Source organism: Limanda limanda, chromosome 1 (genome assembly GCF_963576545.1).
Source record: "Limanda limanda chromosome 1, fLimLim1.1, whole genome shotgun sequence".
In the NCBI taxonomy this organism is placed as follows: Eukaryota; Metazoa; Chordata; class Actinopteri; order Pleuronectiformes; family Pleuronectidae; genus Limanda; species Limanda limanda.
The window spans coordinates 13,592,817-13,613,058 of NC_083636.1; the positions used below are offsets into that span (position 1 = coordinate 13,592,817).

General features: G+C 40.0%; 2 protein-coding genes across 2 annotated transcripts; one reads left to right on the plus strand and one right to left on the minus strand.

Moving 5' to 3' along the window:
• Positions 1–6,619: 6,619 nt before the first annotated feature.
• LOC133013780 (tetraspanin-8-like) lies at positions 6,620–12,206 on the minus strand. Its single transcript, XM_061080863.1, has 9 exons — positions 12,126–12,206; positions 10,773–10,838; positions 10,153–10,266; positions 9,916–9,990; positions 9,716–9,814; positions 7,530–7,616; positions 7,248–7,307; positions 6,811–6,894; positions 6,620–6,724 (listed from the first exon to the last, which is right to left on the minus strand). Exons 1-9 carry the CDS (start codon positions 12,204–12,206, stop codon positions 6,620–6,622), a joined length of 771 nt encoding a protein of 256 aa, XP_060936846.1.
• Positions 12,207–14,058: 1,852 nt separating this feature from the next.
• Positions 14,059–18,353, plus strand: LOC133006788 (ras-related protein Rab-19-like). The gene is made up of 4 exons (XM_061075689.1): positions 14,059–14,253; positions 17,063–17,246; positions 17,981–18,084; positions 18,171–18,353. The coding sequence occupies exons 1-4, from the start codon at positions 14,059–14,061 to the stop codon at positions 18,351–18,353; spliced, it is 666 nt and encodes a 221-aa protein (XP_060931672.1).
• Positions 18,354–20,242: the final 1,889 nt, after the last annotated feature.

The following is a 20,242-nucleotide window of genomic DNA, read 5'->3' on the forward strand; positions in this document are numbered from 1 at the left end:
TGGGCAGGGAAGAAGAGGAAGAATCCTTCAAAGGGAGTAGAGTGCTTAGTGGGTGTGACCCCCACCCCCTCCCCCAAACACACACAAACACTCCAGAGAGTTTTCGGCAAAACCATTTTTGATCATCAACCAGATGTGAAGTTTCTACAAGATTATCTTCCTCTCTTTCCACATCTACAACATACATACAGCACCAGGGAGAAAATGGAGAAAGGGAAAGTCTGTTTGTATTGGAGTTACGTCACTGTGACTACTTTGATTGGGGTAAGTCTTTTTTTCATTCTTTGCCCAGTATTAAAAGTGCTACTTATAGAATGAATAATGCACTGTGTGTGTTGCTGGGGTTGCAGATCATCAGTGCCATACTTTTGGGAGCCATTCTGCTTTCCCACGTATCCCTCGTCGTAAACACTGAGGTAGCGTCCATCCATCTACTACATCCATTTATTGCATGATGGAATGAAGTGTGTTCTGCTACATTGTCTACTTTACTGTTGATGCTCTAATTACAAACACCTAAAAATAAAGTGAGACCCCCGTTCCGACCTGATATTAACATCCGTCCTGAGTAGAGGAGGAACAAAATATTGAACCAGCAATATATCGTCATCTTGACTCATGAGATACGATTATCGATTATTCGCAGACAGAGTATCGTGATATTATCATTATCGTGGGCCCTGTATTATGTAGCGTATCATATCATTAGTTATCATGCGATTTCCAACCCCAACGTCGCAGCTAACCCATGTGAGAAAACAAAAGGATTGTCAGTAGAATTGCCAACAAAAACAAAACAAATTGTCAATGTGCTGTGATCAAAAAACCTGATATCTGCAGTGGAATTTATACAATAATTCCTGTCTCTTGCTTGATCTACCTCGATGCCACCCCTCTTCGTATTGAAAGGCAGAATTCTGATATTGATTGATTTCTATATTCTAATATGACACTAACACAGACTCAGGTATTTTCAGTGTTCACCATGCCTGTTGACACGGTTCTCTGTTAGTTTTCTCCACAGATGCGGCTCGTCGTCTATGGCATATATGCCGTTTCCATAGTACCTCTGCTCTTGGCCATTGTTGGTCTGTTTGGTGCCTGCCAAAAGAAGAAGTGTCCGCTTATTTTGGTGGGTAAATGGAAAAAGTTTTCGCAGTAGTACAAGTAATAGTAGTAAACAGCTCTAAAGCGCAACAGAGTTTTTAAGTGTTTTCAAGAATTTGATTGCTTATGCCTTTATGTTTGTGTGCCAGTTTGCAGTTGGAATGATCCTGGCTAGTCTGTTCATGTTTGCAATTGAAGTTAATCCACTGACCGGTATATCTAAGGTATTTCAAACCTTGACTTTAAAATCTCATGTCTTTTTGTGTGTTTGAAAAGCTACACAGCACATAAGCTGACACAGTGCATCAAAACTGCGTTCCCAATTAGGCTAACACAGACAAAGTAACAAGAAAGGACGAAAGACATGACTGCTGGCCATTGAAGCCAAAGCCTCTCAGTCACCGCCTAGTGGCTGGCTGCAGTGTAGGTTCCCCCTTCCATGTTAGCGGATTGGACATGGACCAAACTAAAGAGTCAGAGTAGTTCTCAGAGAGGGTGTCTTTCCTTTTAGGTGGTTCTTATCACATTGATATATGGAGTGTTACATTTTTGTGGTAACTAACTCTTAATTAGTTATTGGATGCTATATAAGCAAGGTGAAACTGAGACTGACTCAGGATTTGTGTGCCTGCAATATTTGGGCTTAAATTCTGGATTTTTGGAGGAAGTAGAGACATGTCGTCCATCTTTATATTTAGTCCATGCTGCAAAGATATCCAGTATTGCTCGATTGAATATCTTCTTCCTTCTTGTTTTATTTTATTTATATATTTTTCAGTACAAATTAAAATACAATCCGTCAGGACTTATCTGCTTATGTCTGTGTTATCAAGATAAAGTAAGGATTTTACAAGAGTCCCTAAAGACTATTTGGGTAAGATAAGCCATACAAATTCAAAGAGAAGCTGCTCACTGACTTTATCCACAAGTAGACTTACAGTAAATACCTAGAAAACAAATATTAAATCAGATTAAAAAACATTACTGTTGGTAAATTTGAGTTTTGCTAGTTAATCTGAGTCACTTTTACATGTCTTTGTTTTGTTGTGCAGCAACCTGTAACCCGGAAGATCTTTTTGAATGTGGGACCACTGGTTAATGCTAGTGAGAGTTTTCAAGACTCTCTCAAGGAAGCACAGACCAAAGTAGGTATAAGTTTTCCTCAAGCAAACACAAGTCATACAAACAGATTTGTCCTCATGTGGGTTAATTTCTTCAATGGAAAAAACCTTCTTGTTTGACTCTTGAATTATTGTAGCTTTGTTTAAAAGACGCTGTTGGATTTGTTTGGAGTTACACATAAAACTGAGATTAATTTCATTGAACTATCACAATGACAAACTTAATACAAAATTAGTTTTAGCGATAAACCAATTTCAATGAATGTTAATGTATTGTCATAATTTATTTATTTTTTCCTTTTTTTCAAGCAACCCAAAATATTTTGTATCTTATTTTAAATAGCGGATATGCTATGCCAAGTCTGGCATGGGTGGCTGAATTGTATGAATGGTGTGTTATATTAAGATTTCATAGCCTCAGGTAAGACAACACATTTGGAAAGTGATAATAATAACAGAATATTGATTGTCTCTTATTCATGTATTTAAAATGTGTCCTCTCCCCTAGCATCAGTGTTGTGGACTGGATCTGGGCTACGTCGAATGGGGCTACAACATCCCAGAATCTTGCCTGTGCACCAACCAGTCCACTGAACCCTGTGTGAGCCTGAACTCAAACTCACTTTACGTACCAAGCTTGTATGGCTGATAAAGTTGAATTGCAACATCGCCCGTTAGCATTCAGCTAATCCTTTATACCTGTGTATTCCAGGTGGCAGCTCCAAAGGACAGTATGCTATTTGAGAACAGAACCAATGACCAGCCCGGTATGATATATAAAACGGTAATAAGGACAATTCTCTCTTTTATACATGGACAGGTTAATGCACGATTTTTAATTGTTGCCATAGTGAAAACTGCATTTTTAAGGGAATCGAGGAAAAGTCGGCTAATGCTAAAGAAGGATAATAATAGAATAGTGACTGATTCCTGTCCTACGATGGAGTATTGCAGCCACTTAAAGGGAACATAAATTGTAGATTTCAAGGATTAAGTCATACATTTATGAGAATAAGTAGTAATTTTTAAGACAATGTAGTCGTAATTACAATGTTGTAAAAAAAAAAGATTGTACAAAATAAGATTGGGTCAATACTTTGGATCCAGAAGGCTAATTTTACTAAAATGTTTTTTCTTCTCCTGATGTAATGACTTTTTTTCTCATGAAATTACAACTGTATTATCATTATGTGACTTTTTTCTCATTAAATTGCAATTTTATTTCTCATCAAATCACAAATTTCCCTGTTTAATCTCTTATTAATTTGACCAACAAACCTATTTAATCGCGACAATGCCGTATGATTTTTCTCATCTTTCAGCCATGCCTTCAATTCTTGATTAATCAGGATATATACCTAACTGTTTTCCGTGTGATGATGGCCTTCATATTTCTCTGGGTATGTACTGTCCCTAATTTTACCACTGACCTGCCCTCCTGTTTTAATTGTCTCTAACTTCCCCATCCTGACCTACGCTTTTTCCAGCCCTCTCCTCTTAGATGGTTCACGTTATCTCAAATTGCCTCCATTTACCCCTTTCACTTTTAAATTGAGCCACTTGAGCCTTAAAGCCTTTATAAACCATAATTTTCAGCTGGTCAGCTCTTCAGACAATTCTGTCTTTAATACTCCTCAGCCTCATGTATCAATATACCTTGATCATAGCAGACCTGTGATGGTAAGAAATATAAGTGTTTTTAACAATATTAGTAATGGCTCTGTAGTTAAATGGAATTGATTAATGACTAATTTCTGTCTTTATTTGAATTTCCAACACATTCCTGTTGTCTTTACTGACCCCTTCAGTCTTCTTTGAAGACTGCAGCTTCCAAACAAAGTATTGAATAAGGAATAAATAAGAATCTCTGTCTCACTGTCCTTCAGGCCTTGTCGGCAGTGTTCTCATCTTGTGTCAGATTGATAACAAGGAGGACACCAGTGGTGTGGTCTACAACCAGGAGGTGAAAGCGAGCAACAACTTCAGCTGGGCCCCCTGATTTCTCCAGTTTTTTTTTGTCGCTGCTATTTACACTGACGAATCTGTATCATCATGTCAGCACATTCAGCTAAGCACTAACACGAGAAAACACATTGATAACAAGCGGTATCTTTAATATATAACAAGCTGCCTGTAACATCCACTTATTTATTTCTCATCTGTCTGTATTAGTGGTTGTCGTTTTTTAACGTACAATGGCAAAATTGTGGGCTGTCAGAAATGGTAAGACACCGAAGTGATTTTATATGTGATAATCAGAAAAAGATGATATAAAACAAATTCATGAACTACATATCAGGCCGAAGACCCATGTGTATTATAATGTAAAAAAAATGAGTTCAAGATAAAAGTAACCAATAAGTGACATGTGTAATTTTGCACAAACAGCAAAATCAGGCATATTGTAAGTTGAGAAGATAAAGTAAAAACAATTAAAGTATTAGAGCTTTAACTATAATGTCTCTATGTTCTGGTTTTGTATCTTTTTCGTATCTTTTTAATTTTATATATTTAAAAAGATATTGCATATTTGTATTAAACGGTAATACTTTCATCTCTTATATGACGTCCTAACTACATACACAATATATATAATCCGCAAACTGCATGAATATGTATTGTAGCATGAAAACATATGTATAAATACAAATTTAATTTGTTGATATTTAAGGAAGATAAATAACATTAAACAAGGTCGAACGCGTGGGATTTCTGGATTGTGGGACAACGTGAAGACTACAGTGTTTAAGAGATTTTAAGCTGCTGGAGTTTCCTTTTCAAAATAAAAGCCAAGACATCACCAAAACAAGAATCACATTGTTTATTCCTATTTACAAAATATTACACGACTTCATTCCATAAATAAGAAAAACAGTGTTCGACAGAAACAAAAATACCATAGTTTACAGAACATATACTGTATATTAGGCATTAATGGTTAAAGTGCACAGGTAGACATCGGATCCGCTGTATCTGATGAAACTCGTTTGACAATACATAAGTCGAGAGAGGGTATTTCGACTGCAGCCGGTCGTATCGGGGGGGCGTGGAGTAACCGCGTCGTCAGTCGGGACGCTACAACCTCTGTGTCAGAAATATAACCAAGGATTTACAGACCTGTCTACTGGATGTGTGACCAAACAGGCTCCCCTCTCTCCTCACATATCATTTACCAACTACATGTGCTTTAAGGAAAAACAAATGGAATTAAGTGATGGAAGTTTTCAGATATATATATAATGCACGAGGCATCGAGACATCCTGGTCTCCCAACGAGAGCGTGGACTCATTCCTTTTGTCTGACCTGATTATTTACCCGAGAAAATACATTGCTCCGTAATAAATAAATCATTTTATGTTTCAATCAAAGCACTTTTGTAAACACTGTTTTAAGAAAGATGCTACATTAGGATTATTAATATCAGATATTGGGTTGTTGCTGGAGTGCTTGGTTTGTTCAATGCGTGTGCTTAAGAAGATTTGGAGACGTACATTTGAAAGAATTGGTCCGGTTGACAAACATAAAAACGTTTTCCGTGCACATGGTACAGTAGATGCGATCGGATTAATATCTGGCTTTGCAAAGACACACAGATGTGTCCAGATGTGAAGGCGATGCATATAGAACGTATATTATCAAGATGAGACGATGCATAAGCAGCAGCCAGACGTGCACTGAACTCCGGATATTTCTCGGGACTTTCTCCAGAGGGGGCTAAACGTGTCTGAGCGAGGGAAATAGCAGGAGATGCTCCCCAGGATTCAACACGAGCGAGTGGGCGTGTTGGAGACTTTCTTACACGCGAAGGACGCAAAGATTATGAAAACGAAAGCAATACAAATATCTCAGGATGAAAAAGCGCCGCCATACACTGACGCAGATGCCAATAGAGTTTTTGGTAATAGGAGCCGACGCTGTAAACAAAAACACGTGATCTCCGCAGTGGAATGAATACGTTACTCCCTGTGTCTGAGCGGAGAATCTCCTGCTGCGTGGAAAGTCCGGACCCAGTTCTGCGGACACTTGTGTTTGAAAACGACTTAACTGTAAATAATGAAATGCCAGAAAAACAAATGGTTAGATATAGTCATCGAGAACAGAATCTTAAGAAAAAGCATGTGACGATTATTAAAGATTAGATAATTTAATAATTTAAACTGCATTGTTTTCACAGCAGTAAGGCAATAGAAAAATCATTTGAAATCGATCTTATGCATGTAGATTATTTTTCAATATCGCGTACATGCATTAACACTATGAAAATCATAATTTAACATATGTCGCTCTAGCGTAAAATATAGCCAGGTTATGATATACAGCGCAACGTGTTTACATGTGCAAATTCAAACAAGATATTAATTGCAAATACGTATTAAAAGGTACGAGGTTACTAGAAGGCACCGGGGACGTATCTGTTAGAATAGAGGAGAGCCATGAACTCCTGTTTTCTTTTGATCTGCCCCATCAGCTTGATGCTCATGACAAGTAAAACCATCTGCAGGACGGAGAATGGAAGCACAGGTTAGATTGAGGGCAGCAACAGGCACAGGCAAGTATAGGACTATGTTAAAAAAAACTTACCCAAAACACTCCGCTTCCAAACTGTATGGCCATCGTCAACGAGAACGCAAGCTTCAGTTCAGAGACGTAAATCGGCAGACAAGGCTGCGGGGAATAAAAAGAGAGGAGGTTTGTAAGGAAGAGAAAATCTCCGAGGGGGTAAGAGTTTACTGGACCATTATGTACGGTGGCCCCGAAGTGCAAATCCCAAAACACAATTGGTAAATGAGAAAACACAACAACAACAATAAAAAGAAGACACAAAGCTCAATATGAAAAAAAATAAGAGAGCAAATAAAATGATACAACGGCAAATAAGGAAACACAACAATTCATAATACAGGTGGACAGTGCGTCCATCCAATCAGCTACAAGCCTGTTGTGTTTTATAATTTGTTGTTTTGTAATTTGTCTTTTTGTCTTCAGCCTCTGTAATCTTCTAAAACTGATTTATTTACCTCTTGATAAACATACTGGTTCTTTGGCGCCCCGAGTGTGGCGCTGCCCCGTAGTCGTATCTGGTGAAGATTCACAAAATCCCATCACACAACATGACAAAAATTAAATATTACAAGTACATGTGTAATTATATTATGACTAATGAATATGAAGAAATAATCAGCTCCTTTAGCATCATCGGTACTTCTGTTATATTGTTTTGACCATCAGTCTTATCAGATTTAATCATATTAGTTCATTAATATTATTAATGTTCTGTTTATATAAAGAGAGAAACTCACACATTTTCCTGGATACTGACAGTTACAGGAGGCAGGGATGAAGGAGCCCCAGTCTTTGTAGCCTTCAATGAGGCCGCAGCACTCAAACTGGAGGTGACACAATCACAAACAAACAAACAAACACACAAACACACACAATATGCATTATACAACATAATATCTGGTCCATAGTCTGGATATAAAGATAAACGGATTGACATATCCTCTAAAGTGAAGCCAAATCATCTTGATGTACCCTGGCTGGCTGCAGTATCAGTCATACATTTTTCCTCCTCCATGTTAGTAGATTTCACGCGTCAAATAAATGTTTCATAAATTTTCAGTACGTTTGGTTTAAACTAGTTGTTTAACGCTCTAAAAACAAGGTAAAACGTCATGATTGACAGCTGAGAATGACTTGTGATTGGTCTGAGTGTGTTTATCGACAGGTCCGACGACTGCCCGATATCTGGCTCCAAATGACCTCTAAAACCCAAGATGGCGTCAACCGTAGCAAAGATATTTTAGCCACATTTTTGTCCACCAGGAGGAAGCGGAGATGTGTCGTCCATCTTGTTGTGCGCTCTACGGTCTGTACCAACAAAAGATGCATCTTCTCTTTCGTTGGTGCAGGTAATAATAAGTAAAAAATAATACATTTTATTTTATTACACTGTTCGAGACACCAAAGGACAGCTTCCAATACATCCTTAAGAAACACATGAATAATTAAAGTAAAACTGAGATCAGGTCAAAAGGCAAAGACGCCCGAACAGTACATATCTGACACAGCAGAGTGATGTCCCTTTAAAATAAACCACATCCACTTGTCTTACCACGGCCCAAATACTCTATATACTGCAGGTGTGGCCTCATTCAGGTTTGATTACCACTTGACTGTGTTTGTCCGGGTTGGAGGTTACAGCATCTAGAAAAATCCAGCAAATGTGTGTAGTACAGTGTGTGTCTGTGTTCTTCTTCTTCGAGCAGCCTCCTCAGATTTCTTTTCCCTCCGCCCTCGTGTCTTTTTCAGGCGACTCTCCATCTTACATGCGTGGGAGTTTGTCTCTTTCTGCCTCAGGAGACAGAGACAAAGCCTGAGCAGCAATCTGCGTCAGAATTTATGCTCCTCGTCGGCGTCATAACTCAAGTCAAATCCAAACACACAGACGTGATCCACACGTTTTAAGATTCGGTGTGATTTGCCCATTCAGGGGATTTCATAATCTTCACTGTCAATTGAAAACATTTGCTAGGAAAACACTGAAAAAAAGCTGCTACACAAAGCAACAAATCTTAAAACGAAACGTCTTCAGTATCACAGTCTTCCAGTGATGTATACGTCTGTAAATGCATGATAACACTATAGACAACAACTAATACAACTGCTAATTCTGCATACTTGTAATTGTCAGGTTTCTTCAATTTAAACATGATTAAAATAGGATGTAGGCCACAACTAACAAAGGGACTTCCTGTTAAAATCCCCCTATTGCATTATGGGCATTGTAGTTCCACCATTGGGAGCATGATTATTCTGCAAATCAAAGCAAGACCAAACGAAAACAACCATTACCATGAGCTACAGACATGAGCCATGCATTGAATCTTATAGAAACGCCACATATCCATGAAATCGTTTTTTCACTGAGAAAACGAGTTGTAATGTTGGAATTTTGGGACTAAATATATATTTTCAAAAGGTCAGATCATAAGGTGATATCTTGTTATTTAAGACAAAAGCTTTTTAAGACGTATGGACTACCTGTTTAATTGTGTGGTGAAGAAAATAGCTTTGCTTCTTTATTTACTGCACTTGTTCTGAAAGGATGTGTGACATAAATATACAGAGATTAGCACTGAGTAGAGCACATTCCTCCGCCAAGGCCCAACACTCTGCTTGTGAAACCAATCATCTAGATTCATAAATTATTCTCTGAGACATCAATGAAAATGTTGAAAAAAGTCATCTCCTGCAGTGTTAAAGAAAGTCATTCACACCGAAACATTGAATGACTTCTTGCCTAACCCATACCACATCCTTCCACCCAGTTTTGTGGAAATACTAATCAGCTAACTTACAAACCGAGGAATGCAGATGAAATAGATTTATAGACATATGGACCCAGCATTTAACTGTGTGGTTAAGAGGAGAAGTTTGGATTTATGTACATTGCATTTAAAAAGATATGTAAATCGCTGCTTACCTCTTCCTGAATGCTGTACAGAAGGGTCCTGTTGGCTTTGTTAGTTGCACTGAGCGGCATCATGGACAGCAGCTTGTTCTCTTCGCGGACCACCCGCTTCTGACGAGGGAGAAATCATACTGAGCACTGGTCTTTGCAAAATAAACACATACTGTCGTTAAACCGTCTATTTGAACAACTGTACTGTTTCAATAGCTTACCTCGTAAAGATCTTGGTAACTTAGTGCTGTTCTAACAATTATTGTTTGACTGGCTGCAGCCATCCCAGTCGCATACTGCAGAAATCAAGAGAAGAGAAATAGACCCATCATTTGTAGAAACACATTTCAACACAGACACACACTAAATTTCTGGATAGTGGGAGGAAGTGGAGACACGTCGTCCATCTTTATTTACAGTCTAAACAAACACGGCGGAAGTCTATTTATTTTTTTTACCAGAATCAAACACCATCTCTTTCCTTTACAAGCTCCTAACACGCCGAGCACTGACAGCAGCAGGCAGCCGATCTCGATGACGTACATCAACACCACAGAGACACTGGACACCAGCTGTGGAGGAAAAAAAACATTAATGTTCACAAATGTTTTTTCTTAATAAATTGTGGTTCAGGTTAACTCATACAAATCTAAGACAAACCCTAATCTTGGATATATTCACTTACACTTTAATATTATGTTGTTGTCATGGACGTGTTGGTGAGATAGCACGGGTACAAAAAGGGTCGAAGGTCAGGGTTAGCTACAGAATGTTATATACCCGTTAGCACATGAAGATAATTCACTGTCCGGCCCAAGGACACTTCAAGAGGCAGATGCTTGTTGACATGAGGGCTCGAGTTCTGCTCTCGAAAAACAGAAGCTAGAGCTTGTTCAGGTAACATTGAGGGAGGACAGAGCGAGCAGGCCCATGCATTAATAATTTGCTGTTTGTGGATAATCCCGTTGCTCCTTTTTAAACTGTGACAACAAAACAGCGTTTATTTCTGGCTCCAGTGAATAATAATATCTGCTTTGGGAGTTATTCTTTTTTATCCAATCAGAAGACAGTCTCTTACTTTGCCGGTTTGCACGAGGTCTCTGTGCCAAGCGACCGTCATTGTCAGCATGAAGAAGCACAGCGCCTTTGGGAGGAAGACATGAAAGTGTTTAAGGTCACACAGACAGTAGGCAGGAATTAATATGAGTGTTTCTAAATCCGTATTATCCAAATGGGTAAATGTTATTTAGCCAGGCCTCGAAAAAGTATCCCCTCTAAATGTTTTGTGCTCCCTTTTGGTGAACTCGTATGTGTACTCATCCAGGATTAGTGCTGGTAAATAAAATAATATCCTTCACAAAGGCCCAACTGTCCCTTTATGAGACCACATTTTAATTCACTAGATCTGGATTTTAGTTGGATCGGCCACACATTGCACAAGTGCATGAATATCAGTAGCCTGAACATGTGTGATCCATGAACTATTCAGGCAAAAATGTTGAAAAACGTCCTGTCTTGCATATCCTGATCCTTCCTCGGATCATGCAGCACCCCTCCAAAAAAAGTTCATGCAAATCGGTTGAGTAGTTTTAGCGTAATCCTGGTTATATTCACATAATTATTCCCACACATATTCTCATATTTGCACATTTTGTTGCTGTCTTTACACTGTATACATTAGTTTAATTACATGCATATTTTTCCATATTTCTATATACTTAACCTTAAGTATTGCATGTTACTTATTACCTACTGATGCCTTTGATTTGGACTCTTGCTGCTGTAATACTGCAAAACTTTGGACGTTAAGCCGAGGTTAACATCCCAATATTAGTTTAATAGAAAAGTCCAGCCCATAAAGAAGAGTTTAAAACCACAACAGAGCAAAAATTAGTCTTTCAACTTAAAAAATATTAACAATGTAATAATTATAGATTAGTAATTGATGTGCACATTTTGATTGAAATCATTTCCAGCCCTATAATCCAGGATACCTGTTTCCTTACAGGGCTGTAGCATCACAACCAAAACGAGGCCTAGTCAGCACGACTCTAAACTCACAAACCCACTGTAAACATGAGGAATTCTGGGAATAATCAGCCGGAGATGCATTGTGGGACAGAGAATGATGCTCGTTGTGTGTGAATGCACATCCCCCAGCATGCACATGGCGTCTTCTTTTCTATCCTGATGTTCATGTGTGTGCAATCTTTTTTTTTTAATAAAGTGGCATAAATAACGTGCTGCAGACGTCACGTCCCAGTGATGGAATGGAGGCGCTGCAGCATCCTCTCCGAGAAGCCCACCCTTCGCTCGGGGGTCGGCTGTGGACCGGGCTGATGATAAATGATGGTAAACATGTATAAAAATAAACACGGGCTGTAAAAAGCGACCCACGGGCCTGGTGGGTTTGCAGGTTTGATTCCCCTACCATGTGCACGGCGTTGGCGAAGATGAACGGCCTCTTCAGGCTGGTCTTGTCCGCCACCACGACCACCGCGCTCCGCTGCATGTCTCCGGGTCTCTGCAGCATCGGCCGCTCGCATGCAAACAGGGATCGCGGATCCGAGGTGTTTTTAAAAGGCTCAGTAAAGGACGAGTGTGGCGATGGAGCCGCACCGGACGTCACTGTGACGTCACCCGCAATGTCCTGGATAACGATGGAGCGCTGCTGCCTTCAGGTGCAGCCGGAAATATCGCACTCGATGGGATTACTTGTGCAAGAATCTGTCATGATTTTACAAAATCTTCCTAGAATCGTTAAAGGTGCAGTGCTTGTGCTTATTGTGGTCACTTTGATTATAATGTTACAATATAGAAGGTTTAAATGTTATGTCATTATTTGGTTAGGAGAATTCACAAATTAACGTTGGTGGAGGTTGATGTGAATATGAAGATGTACGAAAGGCCAGCTCCCTAAAAGGGAAGCCAAAGCATCTAGGTCGCCACCTAATGGCTGGCTGAAGAACATTATATAAATCCCACCTCCTCCATATCAATGGATGGACTATGGACCAAACTAGGTCAAGTATACATCAATAAAAGATAGTGTCTGTAATTGTGGGTCGTTCGTATCACACTTTTTGTTCAAATGCACATTTTTCAGGATATCAGGATTGACAGCTGAGACTGGCTCGTGATTGGTCAAGCCCCGGTATCTACAGGACCTCGATACCATGGCTCCTCATGACATCTCCAGTCCCATCGTATGAACTCATACCAAGAACATATAATCTTATTTAAGATTTAGTTTTAATGGGAAATGAGTTCATACCCAAGCTGTAAATCGCTAATATCTGGCACATATTCAGCGACAACTTATTTGATCAAACAGGTTTTATTCATTTATTGGTTTCAAAACAAATAAATTCACCAAACATATTGAAAATAGAAGACTTCACCACACCTATACTTCGGTGTTGATATTGTCCCCCCCTATAAACAATACTGGAAAGAAGCTGCCCCCTGGTTGATCACCTGATGTCCCCATCCCCCCTACATGGAGTAACAAAGCTGAATTTTATGTCTATCGCCAATATCTGAAAATATACTCTATATATGTAGTTAAGCTAAAAAAATTAAGCATCTTCTGTAAATGTTGTCATAAAGAGAAGAATTTTAAATTAGGATGTGAGAGTCTCAACAGACACAGTTTAACAGAGGCCCTGCCAAAATGACTGCATTTCCCAGGATCCACCTGTGGCAATGGGGCTGGGCTACTGGTAGGACAGGTAGGGCAGGTTTCTATTGTTACCACAGGTGCAGCGAGGAAACACACAGGAGGCTGTCAGACGGTGAGAACTGGAAAAACTGATGAGAGGACGACATAAAGAGAGAGAACAGGAAAGAAGACTGACGTGGGAGAGCGAGCAGCAGGTGGATCACACAGCAGGAGATCTGTTTTAATCCTGTGCCTGTTTTATCTAAAGGAAGTTCCCTTTTTCTCTCTGACTGACAGAAGGATGGGATGTGTGTTCATGCTTTCTTTTGCAAAGTGGGTCAACACCTGAGAAGAAGCCGGACAGCAGACAGGCCCAGAGAAGGACACTATGCAGGATTACAAGACAGAGTTGTTAGTATTTAAAAAAAGGATCAGTTTCAAAATTTAAATGGAATCTGATCTGCGAATTGCAGCCTTTTTGCATCTCGGCAAACAAAGTCAAACCGGTTTTACATGCCACAAGTGAATGACTTCAACGAAATTCACTCTGCGGCTGGAAATCTAGCCTGGAAGGAGAAGAAGTGGGGTTTTTACATTTCCTTTCCAATAACCCAGCATTATAAAGTCCTAACCGGGCAAGTGCATCTACACAGCACACAGGAAGGAGCTTTTCCTCTAGTGTCACACCTCTGTAACCTCCACCATGCAGACCCCAGGGCCCGAGCACGACGACTCCTTCGACTTCCTGTTCAAGATCATCCTCATCGGAGACTCCAACGTGGGCAAGACCTGCGTGGTGCAGAATTTCAAGTCTGGGATTTTCGCAGAGAGGCAGCAGAACACCATCGGCGTGGACTTCACCGTGCGCACCGTGGACGTCGAGGGGAAGAAAGTCAAGGTTGGTGCATTACTGTGTGTGCAGTGGTTGGTGATGGAGTTAGAAGTTTCCCCAACACAGCAGCTGTGATATAAACAGCTTTAATAATTCATGTATTCAAAATCTAACGTCAAAACTGAGACTCCCGGCAGGTGACTATAGGAAGTGAAGGTTTGGCATAGGAAGTGCAAGGGCAATTACAACAAGTCAGTTATGCAAATGAAAGTCATATCAGCAGACTTTAAAAAAAGCCATAAAAACTCACTCTCCTTAGTCTGAACTATAAAGCAGTAAGTTTGGTTAGAGAATGATTTCACATATAACTGAGGGCTGTCACTGCTGCTAGCTGCTACAGCTAAGGAAGTGTCAACTTTAGCCAAACTTCAATGAATTTATAAACATTTTTATTCCATCCATCTGTTTTATACCAGGCATCCAGAAATATTGTTTTATACTGGGATTAACAATCCCTGAACAGGTTCTCCATCATATTTTATCACCATCAATGAAAAGGCTAATAAACTGCATTTAATGTGGCATTGAAAAGTTTTTAATTTATCACCATGAACCCTGATGAGCTCCAGTTGTGCGTGCTGCATGTCCCCTATCATTATCATGAGTGTGGTTCAGTCCGCTGGTTCTGACAATGACACTGCATGGAAGCAGGCGTTTGCGTTAAAAAGAGCAAACACATTGTTCCAGTCAAACATTATGGTTTCTCTATGTTTATAAGACAGTGAGTCTTCCTTCTCTGATAAAATCGGTTCAACATAGTCAAAGACAGGTCAGACGAGGTTCTCACATGAAGAACTTGTCCGTCAGGTTTCTCTGCTGGAGCTTTTGTGTGTGTAAAAATAAAACCAGGAGTGACTTCTCTCTGTGGGGTCATGACACGCCAGATAGCTTCAGGCCCTAAACCTTATTGTGGCTCAAACAAAATAGATGTGAGCTTCAAGTGGCTCAATAGCAAATGTGGCTCAAATATCCCAAAACAAATATGGGCCTTTGTTGGCAAACATGCGCAGCTCTAATCAAGGTGTAATCTGGGTGTAAACCTAAAAGGGGTTCATGTGGTAAATTGTGAATAAGGCCCAAATAGCACAAATATAATGTGGTTTGTGGGCCAAAACAATTAACAAAAATATTTGTCTATTCATATCAGAACAACAGAGCCCCTGAGAACTTTTAATCTTTACCAAAGACCCACTTCTTCTCTCTGGCTATAAATTCATGTCGAGTTTGAGACCTTGACTTCATCTGCTACCTTGCAGTATTTTAACTCTCAATTATTTAAGTCTATCGTTTCTATTTACTCAGTTTTTCAATATTCTAGTTTTCACTTTAAGCTTGTGCAGCACTTAAAAACTAGTTAAACGGAATATGAATATTTAAATACAGGCGTACACATTTCCTATCATAGCCCAACTCACTGATAACTTATTTGCAATCTTATTTATATTAATCGATGTGTTATCACTGTAGTCACTCTCCCAAATTAGGCATTAACTACAGCCAAGGAAGGCCAGAAAGGTCAAATAAAATAAATTACTGTTTTCATAGTGCCTTCCCCCCCCACCCCATTCATCTCTCTCTCTGTTTTTATACCTCTCTCCCTCTGGCTAAAGGCTTGTTTGTGGATTGGTTGCAGCCACAGGGCGTCACACACCCACACATAAACACACCTAAAGCAACTGTCTTGTTTTGTGGACAAGCCAGTTCGGTCACTGGAGGATAAGAAAAAAGAAATGCAAGGTGTGCTTTCTCTTCCAAACAAACGTGATAACTGAACTTTGACGCAAATGCTTACATAGGCAGCGTCATAAATTGTTGAGCGTTAACGGTTTACGAGAACTGCCATGTCGAAGGTTACCGCCCCTGATATATAACCATTATGATTTCCCGGTCTCATTTGATGAAGCCCAAATACCTTTTTTATTTTCACTTCAATTGTGTCTGTCAATTATTAATCCACAACACAGGGTGTAAAAGTTAAAGTAAAACAGTAAAATGAAGGACATGCGGGTTACTGACAGTGAAGCTTTCACTAGACCAAACAATGAAGAGCTGCAGGTTTTTCCTTTCACCTCAACTCTAACGAACGGTTTGAAGCCCGAGGCTGCAGAAAGGGAACCACCTGAGACAGAAAGCGTTCACTTCTGCATTTCTGAGTATCCATGGTTATCTGTGCCATGTGCCAATTATTATTACTTGTACTCCTATTACAACTGCTGCAAGGACTTTTACTTCTACTACTATTACTACTTCTACTACGATTACAGCTACTACTACAATAACAACTGCTACTATTACTACTATTCAGTTTTTTTGTTTTTACAACTTGTTCATTAAAGAGTTAGTAAGCAGGACAAATATACTTCAACATCATACTATACTTTACATTTGTGAATATAAACATGTTATAAATGTGAGATATTATTTCTTTACCAAAATATAAAGATAATCCTTTTGTTGGGTTTTCGAATGGTAAAAAACTGGGGAAATAGAAGAAAACCTTTTCCCAAGGGGATTGAAAAGAAGTAGGTTGAGCTGGTGGGTCTGGATTGGTTGCTATGACGGCTGTTACCACGCTCACATGGTCTGTGAGATGCTCAGGGACCAAGGAGGTGTGTTTGTGTGTGTGTGGTTTTAGCCCCATCATCTTATTTTGTTGTGTACGAGCCATACATTCAGTCATCTATCTATGTGTGTAAACAGTATATATTCATGAGTTTGTTACAGCTGATTCACAGTTTGTGTGTGTGTGTGTGTGTGTGTGTGTGTGTGTGTGTGTGTGTGTGTGTGTGTGTGTGTGTGTGTGTGTGTGTGACAGATCCAGGTGTGGGACACGGCAGGTCAGGAGAGGTTTCGTACCATCACCCAGAGCTACTACCGCAGCGCTCATGGCGCCATGATCGCCTATGACATCACACGACGCTCGACCTTTGACTCGGTGAAACACTGGATCAAGGAGGTGGAGCTGTACGGGGCAACTAATGTGGTGCTGGTACTCATAGGTGAGCCTGATGTGAACATTTGAGAATATAGTGAAAGTTGGAACACAAAGCCGTGTATCCCTCATAATCTATTTTCTAAATTTAAATGGAGTTAATTATATCATTCATTTCAGTCATGAGTATGAACTGAAAAATACCATCAAGAGATTGAATTTACACACACACACATAAACACATCAATATTTGCTGCATTTGCTGTTTGATTTAAATGTTGGATTCACAGTCAAATTTGAGTTTTGATCACATTGAAAATTATTTGAAAAAACACCTGTATGTATGTTATACTGTACGCGTTCAATTTGTACCATGAAGTATATTCTGGTGTTGCGCTTAGTTTGTAACCTACATGCATTAATAACCAGAATGGCACTCAGTAGAGCAATTACCTCCACCAAGATCCAAAAGGCCCCTTATGAAACCATATTTAAATTCACTACATCCAGATTTGTATTTGTTTCTCCACCAAATGTTACATGCCTAATATTTATTCATCAGGATTCATGAATTATGCTTTGAGAAATCAACGCTTTATGTCGCAGTGTTAAAAAAGGCGGAAAAATTCCTGGATCAGCAAAAATAAATAATCTTGTTAACAAACAAACACACGCACACAAAAACATAACCACTTTGGCAGAGGTATTGAAATGCAGAACAACTTCAGTTATATAACCCTGTGTTCGGTGTTAGGAAGAATCTTAAGTTTCCATCTCTATTCTCTGAATGTCTCCTTCTAGGTAACAAATGTGACATGGAGCCGGAGCGACAGGTTCAGTTTGAAGATGCCTGCGATCTGGCAAAGGAGCGAGGAATCCTCGCTGCTCTAGAAACATCGGCAAAGGTAATGACTGTTCACACACACATATCAAACACTGAGGTGACGTTTGGAAGTTGGTTCATATTTTTGTATCCAACCTTTGTGTCCAGGAGAGTCAGAACGTGGCGGAGGCCTTCATGATGATGGCCAGAGAGCTGATCTATCGCAACGGCCTCAACGTCCACCAGGGAGAAGTGAGGAGCACACCTCGGGTTTCCCTCGGAGCCGACTCCCGGCCGGTTAACGGCGTAGTCGGTGCCTACGAACCCCCAGAGAAGAAGTCCTGTTGCTGATTCGGACGTGGACAGAACGGGGAGATAAACGGTTGGAAATAAGGAGATGAGGGGCACTTCAATTATGAATGTTGAAGAAGAGGAACAGAAGAAAATACAACAATGATCGAGATTGTTGAGGCAAAGGCCTCCAAGAATTAGTAAAATATTGAAAAGTATTGAAAAATTAATTCAATGTACTTTTCTGTGACGTGAGGAGAATCAGAGAATTGCTCACTTGGTGCTGCAAGGACGAGCGAGTCAACGCTACGAGAGAATAAGAGACATTGGCGAGCGGGTGCGATCAGTGTTGTGGTAAAGTTGCATAAAGAACAATTTCCTTTACATCAACTGCATCTACACTGTTTTATCTCCTCCAGTGATTTAGTGTGTTTTACATCTCACAAATATCTGAAGTAGACCGTGAATGGGCTCTAAGGGGATTCTGATCAATTTGCATGACGATGCAGGAGGAAACAATAATTTTTACAAGGAGCAAAGGTTGTGAAGAAAGGTTTTCAGCCACTTATGGTAAATGGTAACTCAATCTCATATTCATACAGTTCATACAATTTGCCCAAAGACTTCGGAATGCAGACCAGAGGAGCTAAGGATCGAACCACCGACATTCTGCTGACTGGACAACCCCCTCTAACTCCTGAGCCCCACCCCCACCTCATTTATGCAGGTTTACTTTTAAACAGTCACCCCTTTTAAGGAGACCTGGTTTAGGGGGATGTATGGCCTTCTTTTTTGTTTGAGGACTACCTCATTCTAAACACTAGGGGGCACTGTGTCCACATAAAAACACAACTACTGCTTGGGTGCTCTTGCCAAACACAGTAAAGATCAACTTAATGTAAAACACATGTGGCTGCACTAAGGAACATGAATGCATCCCAGTAAACAGGAAAAAGTCAAATCACCCTTCAGCGTCAACTATGTCAAGGTCAGTTCCTACAAACCCAACGGCCAAACTTAACGTAATCCGACAAGGCTTCCGTCCAGGATATAACCTTCCTTTGTGTTCAGTGCCAGGTTGGAAGGTGGTTCAGTGCCAACCTGGAAGTCATGTAGCTCATCTGATTGGTAGTTCCTGACACTGATGCAGCCAATCTGCCTTTTATCCATTTTGTCACGAGGGGGAAAAAAACTCATGTGCGGCCTTCATCCAAATCTAAAGATTCCAGTGTTATAGCAATAAATGATCAATCAGTGACTGTGAAACCATTTTTATTTATTTTCAGTAACAAACTTTATTTGAATTCCAACTGTGTGTTTAACTCCTTCAGTGACAGAAGGAAAATGAAAGACCATGTTTAAGCACCTGGGACTTGGGAGTTTCATCAAGGGAACACACTAGGTGGCGCTTATCAACACCACAAAACTTCTTCTTGGTCTATGCAGCATCGAAATCTCTTGTCAATCGTCATAATTCAGATGTCAAATGAAATATAGGATTGGCAGTGACAGACTATGGCTGTATGTGTCTCAATTCAGCGGCTGCATCCTTCAGACGGGGCATTTGAAAATGCATCACAGCAAAAGAACCTGGCTGTTCCATTTCAAAGGCTCCTTCAAAAGTGCGTCCCTTCAAGAAAGGCTTCCAAGGGTAGACCCCTCTCGGGCCGACCTATCCCAGGGTGCATGGCAAACTGTTTTTCAAAGAGATAATGGTGGCGACAAGCGACTAGACAGAAACATCATGGAGTGTTTACCGGAGTCTGGCCTCCCTCCTGTCTTTTCCAAATATGTGAATAGAGCTTTATACCCCACATGCCCAGAGGTCAATTTGACAACTCGGTTTGTTTCTATCTAGTTAGCATGTGGTGGATTCCTAGAGAAGTCTATCTGGAACTTTCATGTCCTCATTAAAGCAGCGATCTGCTTTCATCTTACCTTCTTCTCTC